The sequence below is a fragment of the Hypanus sabinus genome, chromosome 24, assembly GCF_030144855.1.
Source record: "Hypanus sabinus isolate sHypSab1 chromosome 24, sHypSab1.hap1, whole genome shotgun sequence".
In the NCBI taxonomy this organism is placed as follows: Eukaryota; Metazoa; Chordata; class Chondrichthyes; order Myliobatiformes; family Dasyatidae; genus Hypanus; species Hypanus sabinus.
Window position 1 is genome coordinate 4,501,089 of NC_082729.1, and position 26,300 is coordinate 4,527,388.

General features: G+C 45.0%; 1 protein-coding gene across 5 annotated transcripts in view; it reads left to right on the plus strand.

The window, feature by feature from the left end:
• Positions 1-11,758: 11,758 nt before the first annotated feature.
• Positions 11,759-26,300, plus strand: part of cd164l2 (CD164 sialomucin-like 2) — a 75,797-nt gene continuing 61,255 nt past the window's right edge. For 2 of the 5 annotated variants that reach the window (XM_059949185.1, XM_059949186.1), the window contains exons 1-2: positions 11,759-14,067; positions 23,865-23,954. In XM_059949185.1, coding sequence (XP_059805168.1) covers positions 13,989-14,067; positions 23,865-23,954 — 169 coding nt within the window. In that variant the 5' untranslated portion in view covers positions 11,759-13,988. The remainder of the gene's footprint in view (positions 14,068-23,864; positions 23,955-26,300) is intronic. The other 3 variants (XM_059949187.1, XM_059949189.1, XM_059949188.1) reach the window with 3 other exon arrangements.

Consider the following 26,300-nt stretch of genomic DNA (forward strand, 5'->3'; position numbering starts at 1 on the left):
TGTTCATGGACCGTTCAGAAACCTGATAGTGGAGGGGAAGAAGTTGTTCCTAAAATGTTGAGTGTGTGTCTTCCTAAATCAACAAATTGTTCCACTTCTAGGCAATTGATCTTAAAGTTCAAAATCAAGTTCAAAGTTCAAAGTAGATTTATTATCAAAATAGGTACACTACATATCTACCCTGACATTTATTTTCTTGTAGGCATATATTGGAAATTAAAGAAATACAATAGAATTTATGAAAAATGATGAATAATAAAGACTGACAATCCATTCTCTCTCTCTCTCTTTTCATTCAGTGATTCAGTGGAGAAACAAATGCAAAGATAGCATGTACTGTTAAATACCGCTGCATTAGCTATGCTTGAAATATATTAAAAGTGTGCAGGGTGCTGTCATACAGCATTACAGAACAGATACAGGGCCTATGGCCCAACCAGTCCATTCCAACCATGACATCGACCCAGCTGGTACCAATTTTCCTGCATTCAACCTAAGACCCTGCCCTGCTATAATGGGAAAGTTACCAGAATGGATAGAAGATTGGCTGACTGGCAAGAGTGAGAGTAGAGGGAGCCAGTGACAAGTGGTGTTCCACAGGGATCTGTGTTGGGACCATTTCATTTTATAGCATATGTCAATGATTTGGATGATGGAATTGATGGCTCTGTAGCCAAGTTTGCAGACAAAGTCGAGAACATGAGATAAAGAGTGTCGGAAAATGTATGGTCATGCATTTTGTAGAAGAAATAAGAGATTGTACTATTACCTAAATGAAGAGATAATTAAAAAATCTGAAGTGCAAACTAACTTGGGAGTCCTTGTGCAGGATTCCACGAAGGTTGGTTTGCAGGTTGAGTCAGTGGTGAGGAAAGGAGATGCAATGTTAGCATTCATTTCGAGAGGACTAGACTATAAAAGCAAGGATGTAATGTTAAGGCTTTGTAAGGACCTGGTGAGACACAAACAGATGATGTGCTGACTCTGCCTATGGTGCCAGCATAGCATGCCCCACAACTCACTGTAATCCAAGCACATTACGTTTGGAACATGGGAGGAAACTGGAGCACCTGGAGGAAACCCGCGCGGCCACAGGGGAAACATGCTGACTCCTGAGAGACCAGAGCAGGAACTGAACCCTGATCACAGGGTCTGTAAACTGTGGAACTAGCATGCTGCTTTACAGGCAGAATCGAGTTTCTTACTTGGAGGATTGCACTCAAGGCTTCTTCAGGAATCTGATTGGAGAGGAGGGAGGGCCATTGGAAAAGGGGAAAGAGACGGGGACCCAGGGAAAATTATAGGCAGAGGATAAGAGGTAAAAGGTCAGAGTAGGGAACAGAAATTCTCACCAGAAGGAGAAATCAACATTCATACCATCAGATTGGAGGTACCCAGACAGAATATAAGGTGTTGACCCTCCGTCCTGAGGGTGGCCTCATCTTGGCACAAAAGGAGGCCATGAAAGACTGAATGAATCCTGGCTTCAACAACACTCTCTCCCCATGTCTCAATAGTATTCTAAATAGCAGATGTAATTTCTTGTAAAAACTATGTGTAATTTGTGCTTTTATAAATGCTGTTTATATGATGCAAAGTGCCTGTGATGAGGCTGCAAGTAAGGTTTTCACTGCACCTTTGCACACAAGGCAATAAACTTGACTTTGATAGTCCCATGCTGAGCATATAGAAATTTAGTTTTTTTTATTTCTAAATGTCACTTAGGAATAAAACGACAACATTTTTATGCTTCTATAAAGGTCAACACCATAGTTATCTGTTGTTGACACAACTGCTTCCAGCTACTTACTATTGTTATATTGGAATACTGTACAAAAAAATTAAATTTATTCTGAGGGGAAAATTTGAAGTTAATGAAATTCTTATTGCTTCTTTGAAGTGATGGCTTCGATTACCCTATTTATCATTCTCTCCTCCCTCACAAAAACACTTGTGAAATATGAATGTAATAATGTATTTCACAATTATTCTATTACGCTCCTCGCTGTGGGAAGGAAGGTAGCTGGATGTCAGAGGGGTAAGATCTAGCAAGGAAAGAAGAATCTGATTCAGAATCAGGTTTATTATCATCGGCATGTGACATGAAATTTGTTAACTTAGCAACAGCAGTTCAATGCAATACATAATATTGAAGAAAATCAATCAATCAATCAGTTACAGTATACATATATTGAATAGATTAAAAATTATGCAAAAACCAGAAATACTGTATATTAAGAAAGTGAGGGAGCATTCATGGGTTCAATGTTCATTTAGGAATTGGATGGCAGAGGGGAAGAAGCTGTTCCTGAATCGCTGAGTGTGTGTCTTCAGGCTCCTGTATCTCCTCCCTGATGGTGAGAAAAGGGCATGCCCTGGGTGCTGGAGGTCCTTAATAATGGACGCTGCCTTTCTGAGACATCGCTCCTTGAAGATGTCCTGGGCACTTTGTGGGCTAGTGCCCAAGATGGAGCTGACTAGATTTACAACCTTCTGCAGCTTCTTTTGGTCCTGTGCAGTAGCCCCCCCCCCCCCATACCAGACAGAGATGCAGCCTGTCAGAATGCTCTCCATGGTATATCTATGAAGGTTTTTGAGTGTATTTGTTGACATACAAAATCCCTTCAAACTCCTAATGAAGTATAATCACTGTCTTGCCTTCTTTATAACTGTATCGATATGCTGAGACCAGGTTAAATCCTCAGAGATCTTGACACCCAGGAACTTGACACTGCTCACTGTCTCAACTTCTGATCCCTCTCTGAGGATTGGTATGTGTTCCTTCGTCTCACCCTTCCTGAAGTCCACAATCAGCTTTTTCATCTTACTGACGTTGAGTGTCAGATTGTTGCTGCGACACCACTCCACTAGTTGGCATATCTCACTCCTGTACGCCCTCTCGTCGCCACCTGAAATTCTACCAACAATGGTTGTATCATTAGCAAATTTATAGATGGTATTTGAGCTATGCCTAGCCACACAGTCATGGGTTTAGAGAGAACAGAGCAGTGGGCTAAGCACACACCCCTGAGGTGCACCAGTGTTGATCGTTAGTGAGGAGGATTTGTTATCACCAATCCGCACAGATTGTGGTCTTCTGGTTAGGAAGTCAAGGATCCAATTGCAGAGGGAGGTACAGAGGCCCAGGCTCTGCAACTTCTCAATCAGGATTGTGGGAATGATGGTGTTAAATGCTGAGCTATAGTCAATGAACAGCATCCTGACGTAGGTGTTTGTGTTTCCAGGTGGTCTAAATACATGTGGAGAGCCATTGAGATTGTGCCTGCTGTTGATCTAATGTGGTGATGGGCAAATTGCAATGAGTCCAGGATTAAAGTAACATTTAAGTTTCGTTGGGCTTCTTGGAAAAAAACCAAAGTAGTCTCTGGCCACTTTATTATGTACCTCCTAAACCTAATAATAGGTGTCAGGGTGGAGATATGTCTCTATCAAAGGAGGTCTAAGGCACTCCTTCCCTCCACTAGCCTGCAGGTCACCCTTGGGAAAAGTGTAGCACCTGCTTAGCCCCCCCCCCCACCAATCAGGGTCATGTGAAGCCATGGGGGCAGGTGGTGGATGGTCATATGAGCAGCCAGTGCACATCACAAGTCCTGGTTATGTGACCACTGACACCAGGCAGACAATCTCTGAAGAGTATTGATAATGGTTGGGGTCACCCAGAAGAAGCCAATGGCAAACCATTTCTGTTGAAAAATTTGCCAAGAACAATCATGGTCATGGAAAGAACATGATTGCCCATGTCATACAACTTGGCACATAATGATGATGTCATAGGACATGGCACGTAATGATGATGTCATACAACACGGCACATAACGAACGAACATGTGATGAATAACATACGGGAGAAATTCTGCAGAGGCCAGAAATCCAAGCTCACACACAAAATGCTGGAGGAACGCAACAGGTCAGGCAGCATCTGTGGAAAAGGGTAAACAGTCGACATTTCGGGCCAAGACCCTTCAGCAGGACTGAGATGGAGGGGGGCAGAGGAGATGCCTGAATAAAAAGTTGGGGGAGAGGACAAGTAGATGAATCTGAAATCCGACTCCGAGTCTGAGCTCTTCCATTGTGCTTAAAGAACCAAAAGTGTTGAATGCAGGCTCTGTGGGCTATGAGAAACGGAACGTCTAAGTGATAGCAAGCTCTCGGCAGCAAGGTCTGACCCCCTGTATGGGCACGGTCACCCAAAGAGAGAGCTGCCACAATACTGTCCTAAAATTGTATGCCTGTGTCTTGTCTGGAAAGCTTTCAGAAACACTGTGAGCACAGGCGGGATGAGTTTTCAAAGGCAGGAGACTGACTCTATTGCCAAACAGTGGGTGCCGCAAAGTTAAAAAGCTTTCGTTTCCTCACTTTGAACGCGCTCCCTTTGTGTCAGTGATTCTGTCATATACCAGCTGGGGAAGGGGGAGACGGCGGAAATCGCTTTTGCTGTGGCAGCAATCAGAACCAGGTTTAACATCAACCAGCGTATGTCATGAAATTTGTTGTTATGTGGCAGCAGTACGTTGTCATGCATAATAATAAAAACTGTCAATTGCAGAAAGAAGTACTGTATATTTTTATCTACAGTTAAATTAAATGCAAAAAAAGATTTTAAAAAATGTAGTGAGGTGGTAGTGCCAGCAGAGGGACATTGTGTGGGAAAATGCCTTATTTATTGAGATACAGTGCAGAACAGGCGCTCTCAGCTCTTTGAGCCATGCCGCTCAGCAATCTCCAATTTCATCCTAATCTAGTCACAGGACAATTTACAATGACCAATTAACCTCCCAACTGGTGCATCTTTGGACTGGAGGAAACCAGCGCAGTCACGGGGAGAACGTAAATCACTTTACAGGCAGTGACGGGAATTGAACCCAGGTCACTGGTATTGTAAAGTGACGTGCTTACCACTATGCTATCATGCCAACCAAAAGGGGGTTTCTGCAGTTTCCACTGGTTGTGACAGAGGGCCACTCAGTTAAAGTTTAAAGTGGTGAGGAGTGTGGTAGGACAAAGGGATCTGGAAACACAGGTCCATAATTCGTTGAAAGTGGCATCACAGGTAGACAGGGCTGTAAAGAAAGCTTTTGGCACATTGGCCTTCATAAATCAGAGTAGTGAGTACAGGTGACGGGATGTTATGTTGAAGTTGTATAAGACATTGGTGTGGCCTAATTTGGGGTATCGTGAGCAGTTTTGGTCACTTACCTACAGGAAAGATGTAAATAAGATTGAAAGGGTACAGAGAAAATTCACAAGGATGTTGCCGGGAATGGAGGAGTTAAGTTATAAGGAAAGATTGAATAGGTTAGAACATTATTCCCTAGAATATAGAAGATTGAGGGGAGATTTGATAGAGATGTACAAAATTATGAGGGGTACTGATAGGGTAAATGCAAGCAGGGTTTTCCCATTGAGGTTGGGTGAAACTACAACTAGAGGTCATGGGTTAAGGGTGAAAGGTGATTTGTTAAAGGTGACTATGAGAGAAAACATCTTCACTCAGAGGTTTGTGAGAGTGAGGAATAAGCAACCAGCACAACATTTGAGCTCAATTTCAACATTTAAGAGAAGTTTAGGTACATACATGGAGGGCTATGGTCTGTGTGCAGGACAAAGGGACTAGACAATATAAATCATTTGGCACGGAATAGATGGGCTGAAGGATCAGTTTCTGTGTACCTTTCTATCATTCTATGATGGGGTTACTGTGAGGGGATCCAGGTTACTGCAGTCACAATGGCATTCTTCAAGAAAGGGATACTGTGGTCAGGACAAGATTACTGAAGTCAGGAAAGGGTTACAGTATTCAGGGCAGGGTTACTGAGGCCAGGAAAGGGTTACAGTGATCAGGACAGAGTTACTGAGGTCAGGATGGGGTTACCGAGGTCAGGATGGGGTTATTGAGGTCGGGACGGATATACTGCAATCAGGGTTACTGATATCAAGACGGTTGCTGTGGTGTTGTTGAGGTCACTGTGATCAGGATGTTGCTGACATCAGGACCGGTTCTCAGTGGTCAGGTAGGTCAGTCTGTCATTCTCTGGACATCCTGTCAGATCGATCATTGGAGATTAACGCAGAAGATGGCCGTGAGTACCGTCGGGTTCAGTGGAGAGCTGGGAGTGGTAGAGAAGATGGAAGGATATTCTCATTCCAGCAGATAGATTACAGTATCTGAGTCCTGAGATTACCCACCTGTCCTGGGCCCAGCATGTAACTGCAATTGCAAAGAAGGCACACAAGCACCTCTACTTCCATAGGAGCCTGCGGAGATTCAGTGAGACATCAAAAACCTTGACAAACTTGTATAGATGTGTATTGACTGGCTATAAGCCTGACATGGGATCACCAATGCCTCTGAATGGAAAATCTTACAAAAGTTAGTGGAGTTGGCCCAGTCCATCATGGTTAAAGCCCTCCCAACCACGGAGCACATCTACATGAAACACTGTGGTAGGAAAGCAGCGTCCATCATCAGAGATCCCCACCACCCAGGACATGCTCTCTTCTCGCTGCTGCCATCAAGAAGAAGGGCAACTCCATCCCTCTCTGCCATTCCAGCCATTATCACTTGACCAGCCTGCTGTAGGTGTACAGAGGGAGCCCCCATCTGTATACCACCCCGTGTCCACCGTTACACGTTGTTGTGCACAAAGAGCAGAAAGGAATTTCTGAGGAGGTTAACGAAGTTGGGCTTGTCACCAGACACTAGCAAACTTCTAAAGATGGACTGTTGAAAGCAGCCTGACTGGTTGCGTTGCCCTCTGGCTGAGCACAGAAATGTGGGAAACTGCAGACAGTAGTGGACTCTGCCCGGTACATCACTGGGACAACCCTTCCCACCATCGGCAGTATCTGCAGGAGGTGCTGCCTCAACAAGGCAACATCAAGGATCTCCACCATCCAGGCCATGTCATCCTCTCACAGCTACCGTCCCACACCACCTGGTTCAAGAACAGCTACATTACTCAGGCAGTGGGATGGAGATATGTCTCTACCAAAGGCACTCCTTCCCTCCACTAGCCTGCTGGACCCCTTTGGCAAGGTGTAGCACCTGCTTAACCCCCGCCCCTCCTGATCAGGGTCATGTGAAGCCATGGGGGTTAGTGGTGGGTCGTAAAAGCAGCCGGTGCATTCCTTTATTCTGCCTCTCTCCCTTCTGATAGAATAGAGTGACATTTACAATTCTTCAGTCCTCCGGCGCCATGTCAGAATCAAGCGATTCTTGAAAAATCATTATTAATGCCTCCGCAATCTCTTCAGCCACCTCCCTCAGAACCCTGGGGTGTACACCATCTGGTCCGGATGACTTATCTACCTTCAGACCTTTCAGTTTTTCAAGCATCTTCTCCTTAGTAATGGCAACTCTACTCACTTCTGCCCCCGACACTGTCAAACTTACACCGAACTGATAGTGCCTTGCACAGTGAAGACTGAGGCAAAATATATATTCAATTCGTCCACGTTTCCTTGTCCCCCATAACTATCTCTCCAGCATCATTTTCCAGTGGTCCAATATCTAGTCTCACCTCTCTTTTACACTTTAAATATATGGAGAAACTTCTGGTATTTTATATTTTTTTGACTAGTTTACCTTCACATTCCTTCTTTTCTCTCTTTCTGACTTCTAAATCTTGTAGAGCAGTTAGGGGTTGGCAGGAATGACATTGTGAGCATCAGTGGGTCATGCCTGAAAGAAGAACATATTGGGAACTCAACACCTAAGAGGACATATTGTATCAGAAGGACAGGAAAGTAGGCAGAGTGGGTGGGGTGGCTCCCTTCGTAAAACGTGAAATCAAATTGTTAGAAAGAGATGACACAGGATCAGAAGATGTAGAATCCTTGTGGGTAGAGTTAAGAAACTGCAAGGTTAAAAAGACCCTGATGGGAGTTATATACATACCTCTAAACAGTAGCCAGGATGTGAACTATAAATTACAATGGGAGATAGAAAGGATGTAATAAGGGCAATGTTATGATAATCATGGGGTATTTCAATATGCAGGTTGGCTGGGAAAATCAGGATGGTGCTAGACCCCAAGAGAGGGAATTTGTAGAATGCCTACAAGATGACATTTCAGAACATCTTGTGGGTGAGCCCGCAAGGGGAATATCTCCGTTCTCGACTTGGTGTTGTGCAATGAACCAGGATTGATTAGGGAGCTTAAGGTAAAGTGACTCTGAGGAGCCAGTAGTCATAATATGATAGAATTCACCCTGCAGTTTGAAAGGGAGAAGCTAAGGTCAGATGTATCAGTATTACAGTGGAGTAACAGAGATTACAGAAGCATGAGAGTGGAGCTGATTGAAATTTGAATTTGTCACTGTAGGCAAAGATGGCACAACAGCAATGGCTGAAACTCAATTTCTGGGGACAATTCATAAGGCGCAGGATAGATACATCCCAAAGATGAAGAAGTATCCTAAAGGGAGGATGAGGGGCAACTGTAACTAACAAAGGAAGCCAAAGACAGCATAAAAGCAAAAACCAGCACATATAACAGGGCAGAACCTAGCCGGAAGTTAGATGACTGGGAAGCCTTTAAGAACCAAAGGAAGGCAACTAAGAAGCCATAAGGAGATAAACGATTAAATATGAAGGTATATATGAAGTCACTAGCAGTACGGCAGAAACTTGAGAGAGGTAGGGCAGAAAATGAGTTGAGATGCTATTATTAACTTGGGAAGCTGAAAGGCCTGGACCAGATGGACTACACTCCAAGATTCAGAAAGACATTGTGGAAGCATTAGTAGCGAACTTTTCGAATCACTAGATTCTGAAATGGTTCTGGAAGACTGGAAAATTGTGTCACTCCATTCTTTAAGAAGAGAAGGGGACAGACGAAGGGAAGTTATAGGCCAGTTAGCCTGACTTCAGTGGGTAGGAATGTGTCAGAATCCATTATTAAGGATGAGGTTTCAGGGTACTTGAGGTGCAGGAGAAAGTAGGCCCAAGTTAGTATAGCTTCCTCAAGGGAAAATCTTGCCTGACAAATCCAGTATCAGTTGTGATTCTTTGAAGAAGTAACAAGCAGGATAGACAAAGGAGAATTGGTTGATGATGTGTACATGGATTTTCAGAAGGCCTTTGACAAGGTGCCACACATGAGGCTGTTTAACAAGATAAGAGTCCATGGTTTCGCCTGTGTGGTAATTAACATTTCCTGGCCAGTTAGCATTGTGTGCTCTAAATTTTGCTTCAGTACCGAGATTTACCTGTGGAACTCAGTCTCTTCGTGTCAAGATAACTTTTCTAAGTTCTATTCCAGTTCCAAGGTTTACCTGTGAAATTCAGTCCCTCCGTGTCAAGATAAGTCTTTTAAGTTTTACTTCAGCACCAAGATTTACCTGTGTAACTCCGTCTCTCCGTGCTAAAAGAAGTTTTGTCTGCCATCTCCCTTTCTACGCTCCATGTCAAGATCAGTTTTGCCTATCTCCTGCTTTCCTGCACTCTCTCCTGTTTGCCGTTCAATGCCCGCATCTGCACCCTAACGCAACCTCCATGCCTGTGTCCTGCACTTGGGTTCACCTCGTCCATTGCAACAACCAATTCTTATCAGATCAATGGTACCTTCTGGTCTCAACCTCACAGCTGGTAAAAATGCACCCACTCCACAAAAAATCTGCATATGTTGCAAATCTGAAATAAAAATCAATCCTGGAAGCATTCGGTGGGTGAAGAAGCATCTTTGTTGAGAGAAAGAGATCCCAGGATATAAGATCTGGCAATGCAGATGGAATTTAATACATAGCTCAAGAGCCCTGAGGTAATGTTGCAGTTCTATAAAATCCTGGTCGGACCACACTTGAAGTTCTGGTCACTTCATTACAGGAAGGGTGTGGAAGCTTTAGAGAGGGTGCAGAGGAGATTTACCACGATGCTGCCTGAATTAGAGAGCGTGTCTTATAAGGATAGGCTGAGCAAGCTGGGACTTGTTTTCTTTAGAAAGAAGGAGGATGAGAGGTGATTTGAAAGAGTTGTACAAGATAATAAGAAGCATAGATCAACTGGACAACCAGAGACTTTTTCCAAGGGCAGAAATCACTAAAACGAGGGAGCATAATATTAAGGTGATTCGTTCGTTCGTGTGTTATGTGTTGTGTCAGTATGACGTGGGCGTTCATGACCATGACCTTTCTTGGCAATTTTTTTCTATAGGATTGGTTTGCCATTGCCTTCTTCTGGGCAATGTCTTTGCAAGACAAATGACCCCAGGCACAACCTGGACTTGTGATCTGCACAAACTGCTCATACAACCATCCACCACCTGCTCCCATGGCTTCATGTGACCCTGATCAGTGGGGGGGGGGGGGGGGGGCTAAGCAGGTGCTACACCTTGCCCAAGGGTGACCTGCAGGCTGGTGGAGGGAAAGAGCACCTTACACCTGCTTTGGTAGAGACGTATCTCCAGCCTGCCACCCTGCAGATACATCAGGGACATTCAAGAATCTTAGACAGGCACACGGCTGATCGAAACATCGAGGGCTATTTAGTTATTTATTGAGATACAGCACAGAATAGGCCCTTCTGCCCCTTCAAACCATACTGCCCCACCCCTTCAATTTAATTCTAGCCTAATCAAGGGACAATTTACAATGACCAATCAACCGACCAACTGTACGTCTTTGGACTGTGGGAGGAAACTGGGACACCCAGTGGGAACCCACGTGTCACAGGAAGAACGTACTAACTCCTTACAGGCAGTGGCGGGACTTGAACCCCGGTCACTCCTGGGCTATGCGGGAGGGAAGTGTTCGATTGATCTTTGAGAAGGCTAACAGGTTAGTAGTACGCTGTGGGCCGAAGGGCCTGAGCTGTGCTGTATTCTTCTATGTTCATATCCACAACAGCAATCTTATCCCTGCTGCCAGTTATCAGCCAGAACCCTGATCTTGCGACAGGTTGGAAGTTCAAAGGGCAACTTCTCCAGTGGACTGAGCCTCCAGCTCCACCTGGCCATCACCCAGCGAGTTTCAGACTATTAGGCCGCCTCAAATCAGGAAGACCTTCCTGAGTTCCCACCCTCCGTTACTTACACATGGCCCATTACGCCACTGGTGGCAGCATTGAAGGTCCTCCATCTCTGGCAGTGTTCAGGGCTTCCTTCTTCATGTCAGTAGCTTCCTCTCGGTTTTCACTCCTGTCAGTTGCTCAGGTCCCGGGCGGAGACTCAAGAATACTGTCACACTCAGATGTAGAAGGATTCTTCATTGCTGTTTCCGCAACAATTTTGTTTGACCAGTCAGGGTCGTTAGCCCTGAGCCGAACCCCTGAACCTGGAGGAGTGGTGGACCACTCTTATTCTGCCCTCTACCCTTTGACCTGTTTGGCAAGGGTGACCCTACCAAGAGCCAAAGCGTAAAGCCCTGACTCTAGCCAATAAAGCTCTCCGAGTCATTGAGGCACGCAAGCCTCCAAACCCAACGACAAGGTTGTGGCCCTTCTGAAGGGCCTTCTTATGTATATGACACAATATACTGCCCTGTGCTTCAGTTTCTTGAGGACTCGCCAACAGGAAGGTAAACCTGCTCAGGAATTTACGGAGATTCAGCATGAAATCAAAAACTTTGGCAGACTTCTATAGATGCGTGGTGGAGAGTGTATTTATTGGCTGCATCATGGCCTGGTATGGGAATACCAATGTCTTTGAACAGAAAATCCAATAAAAGGCAATGGATTCGGCCGGGTCCATCACAGGTGAAGCCCCCCCCCCCCAACCGCTGAGCACATCTACATGAAACTCTGTCGTAGGAAAGCAGCATCTATCATCAGAGATCCCCACCACCCAGGACATGCTCTCTTCTCGCTGCTACCATCAGGTAGAAGGTCCAGGAGCCTCGGGACTCGCACCACCAGGTTCAAGAACAGAGGCTACCCCTCAACCATCAGGCTCATGAACTAAAGGAGATAGCTACACTCACCTATTGAGATGTTCCCACAACCAATGATCCCACTTTAAGGACTTTTTATCACATTATCACATGTTCTCGTTATTTATTGCTATTTATTTATATTTGCATTTGCACAGTTTGTTGTCTTCTGCACTCTGGTTGATCTTTCATTCATCCTGTTGTAGTTACTATTCTGTAGATTTGCTGAGTATGCCCACAGGAAAATGAATCTCGGGGTTGTATATGATGACACATATATGTACTCTGGTAATAAAATTGATTTTCAACTTTGAACGTCACGGGACTGGTTTGGTGTAGGGTTGACAAGTATAATCCTTATCCCCAGCTGGGCTCACTCCGCGAGATGCTTTTGTCTCTTGAGAAATTAACTCCAAAGCCGCCGGTTCCCAAACAATTCGCCTAGGTGTATAATGTTCTGTTGGGGATTTCTTTTCTGGGCAGAACTGGGCTTCAAGCGTGAGTGCATCTCGTTGTGTGGGGGAGAAACAGCCAGGTTGCGTGCGATGTCACTGGCGCTCCAACCCGAAGGCAGATTGCGTGTCGGGAGAGCGGTTTATAGTCAATGACGCGCTGAAGCGATGGAAATGCACCAACCAAGCCACGCCGCAAGCACCCATGTGCGGGATTAGTGGGGAAAGAACTCTCCCGTTGTGTGAAATAATGTCACGTCAGTGTTCGCCCCCCGTCTTGCCCCAGCAATGGAGCGTGAGCCTACATTTCAAGCAGCAGTCTGTTCAAGAGCTGGACCGGTTAAATGCGGAAACTCAGCAGGCCAGGCAGCATCTATGTGGAAGAGTATACAGTCCTGATGTGGGTCTCCACCCGAAACGCCGACTGTTTACTCTCCTTCCACAGATGCTGCCCAACCCGCTGAGTTCCTCCAGCAAAGTGTGTGTTTGCTATGGTTTTCCAGCACCTACGGAATCTCCTGTGTTTAGGGTTAAACACGAAGGCGTGTTCAGTCATTTTATAAACAACGACTCCCCCTCCCTCCAAACAGTGTCCGGGACACCTGCCTCTCGCTACCCTGGCCAACTTGAGACTTTCTTTAAATGAAGGAACTTGCGGGTCAGTCAGCATCTATGGAGGGAAACAAGCAGGCGACGTTTCTTGGAGTCGTAGTGAAGTTCTGCACAGAAACAGGCCCTTCGGTCCATCTAGTCCGTGCAGCGAAACATTGAAATAGCCTGCTCCCATCGACCCGCACCCGGACCACAGACCTCTATCCCCTCCCATCCGAACTTCTCTTTCACGAACGCCGAAACCGAGCTCGACACGGTTTGGGGCCGACACCCTGCGTCAGGGTGAGGAACAAACTAGATGGCCCGAAGGGTCTGTTTCTAGGCAGTCTGGTAGGCTGCAAATACGTTAGAGGCTCTTAAGAGACGTTTGGATCGGAACAAGGAAGATTTGCTTCTCAGTTGGTTCGGCACAACACTGTGCTGTACCCTTCTGTGTTCTAAGTACTTTTCTATGATTCTATATAAACAGTCCAGGCCGTAGCCGCTGCCTGACCTGCCGAGTTCCTCCGGCGTTTCGTGCGCCGTGCTCTGGGTCTGCACAATCTCTGGAGTGTAGATTAATTGAAGCGGCGGTCGGGTCTGCTGACTTGTTTCCGCCGGCGTTTGCCAATGTCGTCTCGAATGACACGCCATGAGTCATACGACAAGAGGTAAAGGGCCACTTCACGGGGGGGAATCAGCATCTTTGGCCCCCGACCCTTTGTTTTGGGAGGGTGGTGTAATCTCCCGCCCGCCGAAAGCAGGCTGCACAGTCTCTGCGCGAAACGGGGAGGAGAGGGACGATCTCTCCGGGGATTTGGTCGCCAGGCAAAGCACACACTCGGATCACATGTGAAATGCGATCTGGATTTGCGCAGCGCCGCTCGCCCGGAGTGTTTTGGGTCCAGTCGGCGTGAGGAGGCTTCGCTCTCTGTCCCACGTGGTCCCGGGTCAGACACCACGCAGAGCCCGGCTTCAAACTTCAACCCCATTCACTTCATCGTATTTAATTCCCCTTCAGGCGGAGAGGGGAGGGGAGCCGAGACGCAGCCCGGGAACATGAAGCGAGCCGGGATTGCAGTGGGAGTTTCGGTGCTGCTGTTGCTGTTTTGTCGAGTTGGCGAGGGACAGGCGGCAGGTATGCACTTTATTGAATACCCAACACTGCACGAAAACAGTCCGGCTATTTCTTTGCTTAGTTGCTGCTTTCTACTTGCAAATTAATCCTCTGTGCCACTGTCAGTATCTAATTCCACCCCCCCCCCCCAGACTTCAGGTTTAATATTACAGAACGGCTTAAACCTTTGAATTTTAAAGTCAACTTTTTTCAGTGGCGACCGCGGTATCTGGCGCTCTGGTAGACCCGTCGCTTGTGGGTTTAGGACACAGTAGTTCAGCCGCACCTGCTTTTGATGTTGTTTTACAAGCGCCGTTCCCCTGAAGTGAAACGTACAGCGGAGCCTGTCAGGGAAGGGGTTTGTTATCGGCCGAGAAGAGGGCTGGAATTTTTCATTGTTTTGCCGTGGCTGTCCTCGATAATTGCCACTCGGAATTTGAAACTCCTCCCTTCGACTGGCGGCTGCTGGTTGCAAGGTGTCGTTGTATGTTGGGTTCAAGAAATCACTTTTTGAAAAAAGTGTATTTAATTATTAACAGGAGTTCTGTTGTGTGGATTGGTCCTGCGCAAACAACCATTTTAATGCTGAAAGAATCCACTGCATAGTTTTAATCCTTCTATCTGAATAGTGACATCTCTCAATGCTTGAGTGAGTTTTAAAGAAAATTGCATTTCTTTAGCGCCTTTCACGTCCTCATTCTGGGCTTCCTAAAGTTTTTCAGCCAATGAACTTTTATTTCCCCTCCTTATTCCCACGCCGAGTCCTGGTCCAGTGCCAAGACGAAGACAAACACACATCAGAGGATTACAACCAGACAGCAGGGGCATCGACCAGTTTCAAATAGCCTCCTCTCTCCTCCTGAACTGTCCAATTCCTCCCCCTCCCTCTCTCCCCTTCCATGTCACCGTCCCTCACTCCTCCCACCACCTCCCTCTCTCTCCCCCTCCCACATTACCCTCCCTCCCTCCCCCTCCCCACTCTTGTCATCCTCCCTCCCACTCGCAGTTCACCCTCCCTCTCTCCCCTCCCACATCCAACCCACATGCCCCTCCCCATCCCCCCTCCACGTCCTCCCCCTCCCCTTCTTCTGTCCCCCTCCCTCTTCCGCCCACCTCCATTCCCATCGCTCCATCCTGCTTTTCTTATTCGGTTCCCCTCCCCTTCCCCCCCTCAGCTCCCACCTTCTGCAATCCTTTGCCTCCATCCCTCACCTCCCAGCTTCTGTTACTATTAAACACTCCCCACCCGATGCCTATTACCCCCACCCTCCCTCACCTGGGTCCTCTTCTTGCTTGCCAGCTCCTACTAGCGATCTGCATTCTGTATTTCACCCCGGTGAAGGGGCAGCTGTCCATCTCCCTCTCCAGGTGCTGCCTCACTGGTTTGAGTTCCTCTGGCTTTTGGTTTCTTTAGCTCTGGACTGCAGCATCTGCAGAATGCTGTGGTCACAGTGGAGTGAGACTGCGATTTGAGAGATTTGGTCCCGTCGTCCAGTAGACAGTGTCGTCGTTGAGTGTATTTGAAGCAGAGGCTGAGAGGATCTTGATTCATCAGGGTGAGGATACAGGGAGAAGGCAGGAAACGGAGAATGAGGAAAAATAAAGCAGCGTTGATCGAATGGTGGGGCAGACTTGATGGCCCGAATGGCCTAATTTGCTCCTGTATCTTATGGTCTTATTTGCTTTAGACATCTGCCGTGACTTAATTTCCAGTGGATTCATTTACAGTAGGTCTGTGAGAAGTAGTGTGTTTCTGTTCACAAAGATTTTCAAAAGTCTTATGAGGGGTGATTGATAAGTTTGTGGCCTAAAGTAGAAGGAATGAATTTTAGAAAACCTAGCCCATTTATTTTTCAACATAGTCATAACACTTTGTCCAATGGTCGTGGAGCATACGGCTCTCTTCCTTGTAGAAGTCGGCGTCTTGGACCTCCTGAAGTGACCCACAGCATGGGGTGACTGATAAGCTCGTGGTCTAAGGTAGAAGGAGATGAGTTTATTAACTTTAAACTTTCTGCATAATCACTCAGAGTTGAACCGCACGTACTTGTAACAAGAGCTGTATAATTAATCTCCTCCTACCTTAGGCCACAAACTTATCAATCACCCCTCGAAATTTGAGAAAGCCTGCAGATGCTGGAAGTCCAAGCACCTCGTACAAAACGCTGCAGGAACTCGGCAAGTCAGGCAGCGTCTATGAACGGGTAAAAACAGTCAACATTTCGGGCTGAGACCCTTCTTCAGGGCTGGAAAGGAAGGGTGAGAGATGCCAGAACAAAAGATCTTAATAAACCTTTCATTAAGGGGCTAGCTGGAAGGTGATAGGTGAAGCCAGGTGAGTGGAAAAGGTCAAAGGCTGGAGAAGCAATACTCTGATAGGAGAGAAGAGTGGACCATAGGAGAAGGGGAGTAGGAAGGGGACCCAGGGGGATGTGTTAGACAGGTGAGAAGTAAAAGATCAGAGTAGGGAATAAAGAAAGAGGGGGGTGAATTTGCTTACCGGAAAGAGAAATCAATATTCATGCCATCAGGTTGGAGGCTACCCAGATGGAATACAAGATGGCCTTATCTTGGCACATGGACTGAAGTGTTGGAATGGGAACGGGAACCAGCATTAAACTGTTTGGTCACCGGGAAGTGCCGCTTTTAATGGATGGAGCGGAGGTGCTTGACAACACGGTCCTCCGATTTACAAACAAGGCCACATTGGGAGCACCGGACGTCAAAAGAATGCGTGGAGCTACAGCAACACGTCAGCCATTTGGGATTCTTTATGGCCCCACTACCTGTGTTTTTGGGGTTGTCTGGGGCCTTGGTGCAGAGTTGGCGGGAGGCTTGCCCCAGGCTAAGCGATTGCTTAATCCTTCTCTGCATTTAAATTCTACTGGTGAAGATCTGTCTCCCTCAATTTGGAAAACGTGTTTGTCATCAAAACAACCATGTTGTATTTAGGAAACTAACACTGAGCTTGCAGGAAGTTTGAGTCGCTTTTTGACAGTTAAGTTGGTCTTCCATTGATTTCAGAATCAGGTTTAATATCTCTGACAAATGTCATGAAACTTGTTTTGCAACAGCAGCAGAGGGCAAGGCACAAAACTTACAAAGCTGTGAAATTAAATCAATAATACAAGAAAGGAATAACGAGATAGCATTCATGGATTATTCAGAAATCTGGTGACAGAAGGGAAGAAACTTTTCCTATATCATTGAGTATCTCCTTCCTGATGTTTGTAACAAGTGGGATGTCCCAGATGGTGAGGTTCCCTAGTGATGGACGTTGCCTTCGTGAAGCTTTCTCTCTTGAAGGTGTCCCCAGTGTCGCAGATATTAGTAGCCATTGTTTAGGACTAATGGACCACTAATCAGAATCAGGTTTAATATCACCAGCCTATGTCGTGAAATTTGTAAACTTTGTAGCAGCAGTACAATGCAATACATGATAATATTTTAAAAACTGAATTACAGTATATATTTTAATCCTAAATCGTTGAGTGTTCTGGCTCCTACACCTCCTTCCTGATGGCAGCAGTGAGAAGGGGGCATGACCTGGGTGATGGGGGTCCTTTATGATGGACTCCGCCTTTCTGAGGCACTGCTCCTTGAAGATGTCCCGGATACGATGGAGGCTAGTGCCCATGATGGAGCTGACCAATTTTACAACTCTTTGCAGCTTTGTCAGTAAAGCCGGCAGATCTGGTTCAGTTGTTACTGCTGTTTTTCCCTTTGGTTATCTCTTTTTCTTTAAGAGGAAGTGTTGCACCTCTGCAGCCCCATGGGAGGGTACAGGAGGTTTGTAGCTGATGAGCTCCATTCTTTGAAGTTCAAGGTGGAGATGGAGGGACTTCTGGACCACGGGGGAGAGGGAATATTGGCCAGGACACCAGGGATAACCTGCCTGTTCTTAATATGGAAGACTGGAATCTTTTTATAACCTGCTGTTTGTCTCAGTTTAATATCCCATCTTGTAGGCAACACCTGAGACTGTGTGACCCAGTTTTGTTTGTTACGGGTTTTAACAGGCTGAGACGTTGGTGGCACCAATTAGACCCAGAATTTCTGGGACTTGAGTATAACTGGCCCACAGTTTGGTTGATGTAATGTCTCCTCCATTTGTGATCAACTGACTTGTTCAAGGTGATACAGGGGTCAAAATGCCTCCCACTTCATAATTTCAAATGAAACCACATCTCGTTCTGATGATGTTAAATTTGGGGGTCTTGCTGACAGCGAAGCACGCTGCAATGGATTGTTGAGAGATTTTAATTGGTTAGGGAGACGGACTGAGGAATGAATGACAAATGGATTTCTCTCCAGATAGGTGTGAGGTGATGCATTTTGGACATTCAAACCAGGGTAGGGCTTGTACTCTGAATGGCGGGTCACTGACAACAGTTATGGAACAGAGGGACTTGGGATACAACAACATGTAAAGCAGCTGTGCGAGTTGACAGGGTGGTTGTTAGAGTGTTTTTTAGGGTTAGCACATATTGCAAATAACTTTAGCAACTGACTTCAGATCTGAATATGAAATGTGGATTAAACTTAAAATGTAGCTCTGAACCATGGGTCCCTAAGAACTGTGAACCACAATTAATTGGAAGACTGGACAATGTTGATTTAAATTCTTTATCTGGGAGCTGTGAAGGCTGTGTGTAGTTCAAAGGAAGCATTGTAAATATGGAATTGCCCTTTGATCTTTAGCATTTAAAAGGTCATGTAGTGTTGAGTCAGGCAGACCTTCCTCTGAAAGGGTCTCTAGGTGGTAAAGAAGCCATTTATGATGCTGACCTGCATCAGCCAGCGCATCGAGTTCAGGAATAGGGACATTATGTTGCGGTTGTATATTGGTGAGCTCAGAGTTGGAGTAGAGGGTACAGTTTTGGTCACCTGTTACAGGAAGAACGTTGTCAAACTTCAGAGAAGGGGTTCCAACCCAAGGTTCATGGACCCCTTTTTTTTTGAAGTCAGGTTTATTGTCATTTAACTATATACATGAGAAAGTTAGTGGCATGATGAAAGAAGCCCTGAACACCACCAGAGATGCAGGACCTTTATTGCTGCCCTAATGGGCAGAAAATAAGTTAGTGACTTTGTACGTGTATACCATCATATGATGCAATGGTTCTCTGGACCAGGGTGTAAACCAAAGCAGTACACACAACACACGATAACTTAGGAAAGTTAAGAATTAAATCTACAAATGAATTATGCATAGATAAAGTAAAGTGCATAAATTAAATATCATAGGGTACAGTACAAATTATCTGGTGACACTTTGAATGCAATGTGGCAGGGAGTTCTGAATCCTAATGGCCTGAGGGAAGAAACTGTTTCCCTTCCTGATCTTGTCTTTATGCATCGGAGTCTCCTGCCAGATGGTGGGAAGTGAAAGAGAGTACAGGATGGATGGATATTGCTTGTTAGTATTGGTTCATGACATTAAAAAGATTTAGGACTGTTGCTGTGACGGTGGAGGAGAGATTTACAAAGGATGCTGCCTAGACTCGAGGGCCTGAGTTATAAGGGAGGTTGTTCCTGTTTGGTCTTTATTCTTTGGAGCGAAGGAGAATGAGAGGTAATTGCACAGAAGTTTATAAATGCATGAGGGGTGTGGATCAGGTGGACAGTCATATACTGTTCCCCAGAGGTAGGGAGTTAAAGAGTGTAGCTAAGAAGAATCTTGGAACAATTTTCTGCAGTCCTTGCTGATCATTGCCAGAGCCATCTTGTCCAAGAAGGACTCGAGCCAGCAGGTTCAAGAGCAGTTACCACCCCACAACCATCAGGCTCTTGAATAAAAGGGGATAACTACACTCACTTGCCCATCCATTGAGATGTTCCCACAATCAATGATCTCACTTTAAAGACTCTTTATCTCATTATTTCATGTTCTTATTTATTGCTATTTATTTATATTTGCATTTGTACGGTTTGTTGTCTTCTGCACACTGGTTGGTCTTTCACTGATCCTGTTATAGTTACTATTCTATAGAATATCAATCTCAGGGTTGTATGTGATGACACATATGTACTTTGGTAATAACATTTGCTTTGAACTTTGTTTAAAAACTAGAGGACACAGATATAAGATAAAGAGGGGAGGGATTTACGAGACCTGAGAGGTTTACACAGAGCTTAATTAGTACCTGGAATGAGCTGCCGGAGGTGGTGATCAAGGCAAGTACAAGTGAAGCATTTAAGAGGCGTTCAGATAGGTACAAGTAGGAATAAGAGTTGGAGGGGTACAGGCCAAACACAAGCAACTGATACCAGCAGGGAGGATGTTGTCATTAGCTGCCCCAGGGCTGAAGGGCTTGCTTCTGTCCTGTTATACTATATTACTAAGTCCACACAATTCTTCACCTGACCATTGAAGAGTCCTCCTGACTGTGGTGCCTCAGTGGAAATTTATGATTTTTGATATTTCAAACTGCTGCTTTTTAATATCTCTGAAGTGCTGTTGTTAGATTAGTCTTTGTGGGAGCTATTCTTTTACAGCTGTGGTTTGCTTTTGTTCTGTGTATGAGAAACGAGGTGGGCTCTTTGAGTCAAGAGGCAATAGCTTGGTACAATGAAGCTTTAATATCCATTATGCGCCCAGTGGCTTTGTACACCTGCTTGTTAATGCAAATATTTAATTCACCAATCATGTGGCAGCAACTCAATGCATAAAAGCATACAGACATGGTCAAGAGGTTCTGTTGTTGTTCAGACCAAGCACCAGAATGGGGAAGAAATGTGACCGGAGTGACTTTGACCGTGGAGTGATTGTTGGTGCCAGATGGGGTGGTTTGAGTTTGTCAGAAACTGCTGATCTCCTGGGATTTTCACGCACAACAGTCTCTAGAGTTTACAGAGAATGGTGTGAAAAACAAAAAAAAACACATCCAGTTAGTGGCAATTCTGTGGGCAAATGTGCCTTGTGAATGAGAGGTTCTTGATTATGGTCTTATGGCCATGGACGGTCTGAAGCCTATCTGTGAAAGGAGGAGGGCTGGGCATGGGCTAGCAAGCCCATCCCGTAAAAACCAGATATGTTAACAGAAGCTCCAAAGACCTCATCCTGGGAGAGGATGGATCTTCGTCTAGAAGACGTATGAAATCATACAGTGAAGGCTGCAAGTCTATGGAAACTGCAGGGCCGATCAAATTTCTACCATCCAGGTGAAAGACTGGCCCAGGACAGAGGATTCTGGGAAGCTGCTGTCAGAGGCCTATGGCCCAGTACGGGTAATGGCTTAAGAAGAAGAAAAGACATAGGAGCAGAATTAGGCTGTTCAGCCCTTCAAGTCTTCTCCACCATTCAATCGTAGCTGATTTTATTTTCCCCCTCGACCCATTCTAATGCCTTTTTCCCCATAACCTTTGACACCCTGACTAACCAAGAAACTTTCAACCTCCATTTTAAATATGCCCAGTTACTTGCCCTCCATCGCCATCTGTAGCAACAAATTTTTAGATTCACTACCCTCTAGCTAAAGAAATTCCTCCTCATCTCTGAAAAGACACTGATTGTCTATTCGATCTATGCCTCTTGTACTGTTAAACCTCTCATGTCTTTCCTCAGCATCCGCTGCCCCAGAGAAAACAACCCCAAGTTGTCCAATCTCTCCTTGCCTACTACGGAGCACCAAACTACGTGCAGTTAGGTGACAACATGCTTCAAGCAACATGCCACTAAAATTCATTTTCTGCATTCCCATTTAGACTTCCCTCCTGCAATTCTTGGTGCAGTCAGTGACGAGCACGGTGAAAGGTTTCACCAGGACATTGCGGTCACGGAGAAACGGTATCAGGGCAACTGGAATCCATCAATGCTGGCTGATTATTGTTGGACACTTAAACGAGAAGCCTCAGACACTGAGTACAAGTAAAAGTCACCAACAAAACATCTTTAACTCATTTGAACTATTGCAAAGTGTCAGCGCCATTATGCCATTAAATGTGTTATATTCAATAAAAGCTAGTTTCTTGTTTCTCCAAATTTCTATGTGATACAAGTAGTCTGAAATTATTTTTGTGTTTAGTTTCAAACAGTCTATCATAAACAACAAAAAAACGCAAGGAAGCACCCTGTTCAAAAAAAATTGTCCAGTGCTACGTATCATTCAAACACTTCTTAACCTGAATCTCTCTGTGTGGTAGCTGGCTGCCACATTTCTTCTGATATTAATAACTCTTATGTTTAAAATAATTTCTTCATTGGCTGTCCTGAAAGGGGACCTTAAAGCCAGTAAGGAAATACAAATCTGCATTCCTGCAGAGTATTTTTGTGCTCTAAAAGATGCTACACAATTTTTAAATGTCCGCTGGAATTTAATGCAGACAAGTGTGAGGGGTTGGATTTGAACTGGACCTGCCAGGGTAAGGCTTACACAGCGGATGGCAGGCAACAGAGGAGTGTGGTAGGACAGATCCATAACTCCTTATAAGTAGTATCACAGGTACATGGGGTTGTAAAAAGAACTTTTGACACATGGGTTGGAATATTATGTTGAAGTTGTACAAGATATTCATTCATTGTGTTGTGTTATATGACATCATCATTATGCGCCATGTTGTATGGCATCATCATTATGTGCCTTGTTGTTTGACATGGGCGATCGTGGTCTTTCCATGACCATGATTGTTCTTGGGTAATTTTTTTGATAGAAGTGGTTGGGCATTGTCTTTACAAGACGGGTGACCCCAGCCATTATCAATACTCCTCAGAGATTGCCTGGTGTCAGTGGTCACATAGCCAGGACTTGTGATATGCACCAGCTGCTCGTACGGCCATCCACCACCTGCTCCCATGACCCTGGGAAGGCTAAGCAGTTGAGACCAAATTTGGAGTATTGTGTGCAGTTTTGGTCACCTATCTATCGGCAGGATATCAATAATATTGAAAGAGTACAGAGGACCTGAGTTACTGGGAAAGGTAAAATAGGTTAGGACTTTGTCCCCTGGAGCGTAGGAGAATGAGGAAAGATCTAGAAGTATATAGAATTGTGGAGTGTAGATAAAATGAATTCCTGCAGACATTTTTCATTGAGGCTGAGTGAGACTAAAACCAGAGGTCATAGGTTAAAGTTGAGAGTTCCCTGAGGGGGCACTTCTTCACTCAGAGGATGGTGTGAGTGTGGAATGAGTTGCCAGCAGAACTGATAGATGCAGGTTCAATTTCAACATTTAAGAGAAGTTGCCATGAGTATATGGATGGGAGGGATATAGAGAGCTATGGTCGAATAATATTTTGGTACAGATTAGATGGGCTGAAGGGCCTGTTTCTGTGCTATAGTGCTCTATGATTCTCTGTTCTCCTTTTATAAGGCTGATCCTTAATTTGTGGAGATGCTGGGGAATGGTTTGAAGATTCAGATCTGTTAAAGGTTCCAGGTTGGAAGTGGCTAACTCCAGGGAGCATAATTTAAAATGATTGGAAGAAAGTATGAAGTTCAAAGTTCAAAGTAAATTTTATTATCAAAGTGGGTGTGTATTATCTCAGGGTTGTATACAACCGCATACAACCCTGAGATTCATTTTCCTGTGGACATACTCAGTAAATCTATACGATAGTAACTGTAACAGGATCTATGAAAGATCAACCAGAGTGCAGAAGACAACAAACTGTGCAAATATAAATAAATAGCAATAAATAATAATAACATGGGATAAAGAGCCCTAAAAATGAGATCATTGGTTGTGTGAACATTTCAATGATGGGGCAAGTGAATGTAGATATGAAGTTTGTCTTTGAATTTATTGAAACGTCAATCAATTGATTCTTGTATTAAATATTTTATATTTAATATCATATTTGTGCATTTTCTCAACAGAATGTGCAGAATTGGAGTCCTGTACATCCTGCATCACTGGTAATGCTGAGCTGAATTTAACAGACTGCGTGTGGGTGCATTGTCAATCAGGTGAGTGTCTTGTGCATTATTTGAGATGGTGTGCAGCAAATCTTCACAAGGTCTTTAAATGCAATATGTTAGTTTTCAGTTTGTCTATACAATACCTGGGTCAATACCTTGTGCAGTTTGAAATGCAGCACATTTTCGCATTCTAAAAACAGCTTTGATTGCATGATCCGGCTAGATTAACTAAACCAATGGAAGTACTTGACGGATGATTGATGTACTTATTATTGAGATATTTATTTTGTTTAATACTTCGCTGGTTCCATTTAATATCCGAGAACGCATATAGTAGACAACCTGAAATTCTTACTCTTCACAGACATAGAACCATAGAACATTACAGCACAGAAACAGGCCTTTTGGCCCTTCTTGGCTGTGCTGAACCATTTTTCTGCCTAGTCCCACTGACCTGCACCTGGCCCATATCCCTCCATGCACCTCTCATCCATCCACGAAACAGAAGAAAATTTCAAAAAAATAAATGACAGGAAGAACGTTAGAAACCCAAAGCCCTCCTCCCCCACTCCCACTTGTTCCAACAGGAATCATCGCCCTCCCCCGCCACCCACTGTGCAAGCAAAACCAGAGTCCCCAAAGAAACCTGGATCCATCAAAGACTGCAGTCAATAACCCAGCACAGACGCTCTCCCTCTCTCTCTCTCGAGGGAGAAGGAGGTATCTCTCCTTCCACAGCGAGAGAGGAGATCAACAGCTTGCTGTTTCGACGTCACAGTCATTTTATTTCCCTAAGTTGAGAATCGGCAGCAAAGAGGTAGAGTGAGAAAGAGCATAGGAGCCTCCGGCAGCCACGCGGGCTTTCTTATTGTCTCGGTCTCGTGCGATGCTTCAGTTGGAGCCGCCCGTGAGGAATCTGGCCCCGAAGGCTCACGCCTTCCAGGCTGCTCCTCGAGCTTTTGAAAATGCTAGGCTGCTCCACGGGCTTCAAGAGTGGGAACCTGCTGCCGCGGAGAACTGCAGTTTGAGTGCAGCTGTAGATCATGGATTGCAGCAGAACCCCAGCCACCTTGGAAAGTATCGAAGAGACATTAAAGAGTGGAATTTCAGCTGTTTTACAGACAAACTCAAGGAACTCTCCCTCTGGCACCATCTTGTCTAAATAAGAGTACATTTAATAACTTTGTAAGTTTGGTCATTTTGATTTGAAATAAGCCATGGATATTGAAGTAGCTTATTTCATAGAACTTGTAATAGATCAGAATCACTTTTAATATCACTAGCGCACAACAGGTCGTGACATTTGGTGCAGCAGCAGTACGAGGCCAAAAGACGTAGGAGTCGAATAGGCCATTTGGCCCGTCGAGTCTGCTTCGCCATTTCATCATGGCTGATCCATTTTCAGTCCAGATCTCCAGCCTTCTTCCTTCATGCCCTGACTGATCAAGAATCTATCAACCTCTGGCTTAAATGACTAAATCTCCACAATCAGCTGTGGCATCGAATTCCACAGATTTTGGTGAAAGAAATTCCTCCTCATCTCAACAGTACAATATGTTAAAAAATAAGAAAGGTATCGATTGAGAGAGAGAGAGAGAGAGAGAGCCAAAAGCAGCAAAATAGTGATCAGGGGTTGATTTATTGTCCGTTCTGAAATCTGATGGCACCATGTTTTAACGAGAAGAATCTATGACAGAAATTCCTGCAGCGACTGCATCTCCAAAATGTCAGAGCAAAACCAGAGCACCCTATTTATATCTGTGGCACTTTTCCCTTGGTAGGCTGAACATCTTGGCTCAGGTGGATGTTTGAGATTACATCAGCCATTTACTTCTGCTCCAAGCGGGGATCAAAACCCTTGCTCCAAACAATGATCTGTAACTGTCAGTCACTCTAGATCTCCCCGCTGGCTGGCCAAGCGGATGCAGGCATGGAATCCGTGAATCGCTAGCTAATTCCAGTCGTGCTTGGCAATAAGCTGTTAGCAGTGGCTGAAGGAGCAATATTTTTTTTCCTTTTGGACTACTCTCTTTCCTGAACTTGTGCTCTGTTAAAATAGAACATAGAACAGTCCAGGCCATTCAGCCCACAATGCTATGCTGACCCTTTGACCTACTCTAAAAATCACTTCAACCCTTCCCTACCACAGAACTTTTATGTTGGTCTAAGATGGCGCTAATGATTCCCAGCAACTGCTAAAAGGCAGCAAAAAAACTAAACAAAGGAAGCTACTGTAAACCTTATAAAGAACACTTTTTAAATAATGAACAATGCTAACAATGGAGATGCAAGCAAATGTTGATCGAATTGCGCGGTGGCAGAGGCGCAGGCGAGGTCTGGACGTGGTGAGTGAAGACGAGCAGTGGCGGGGGCGCGGGGAAAATGTTGTGGCAT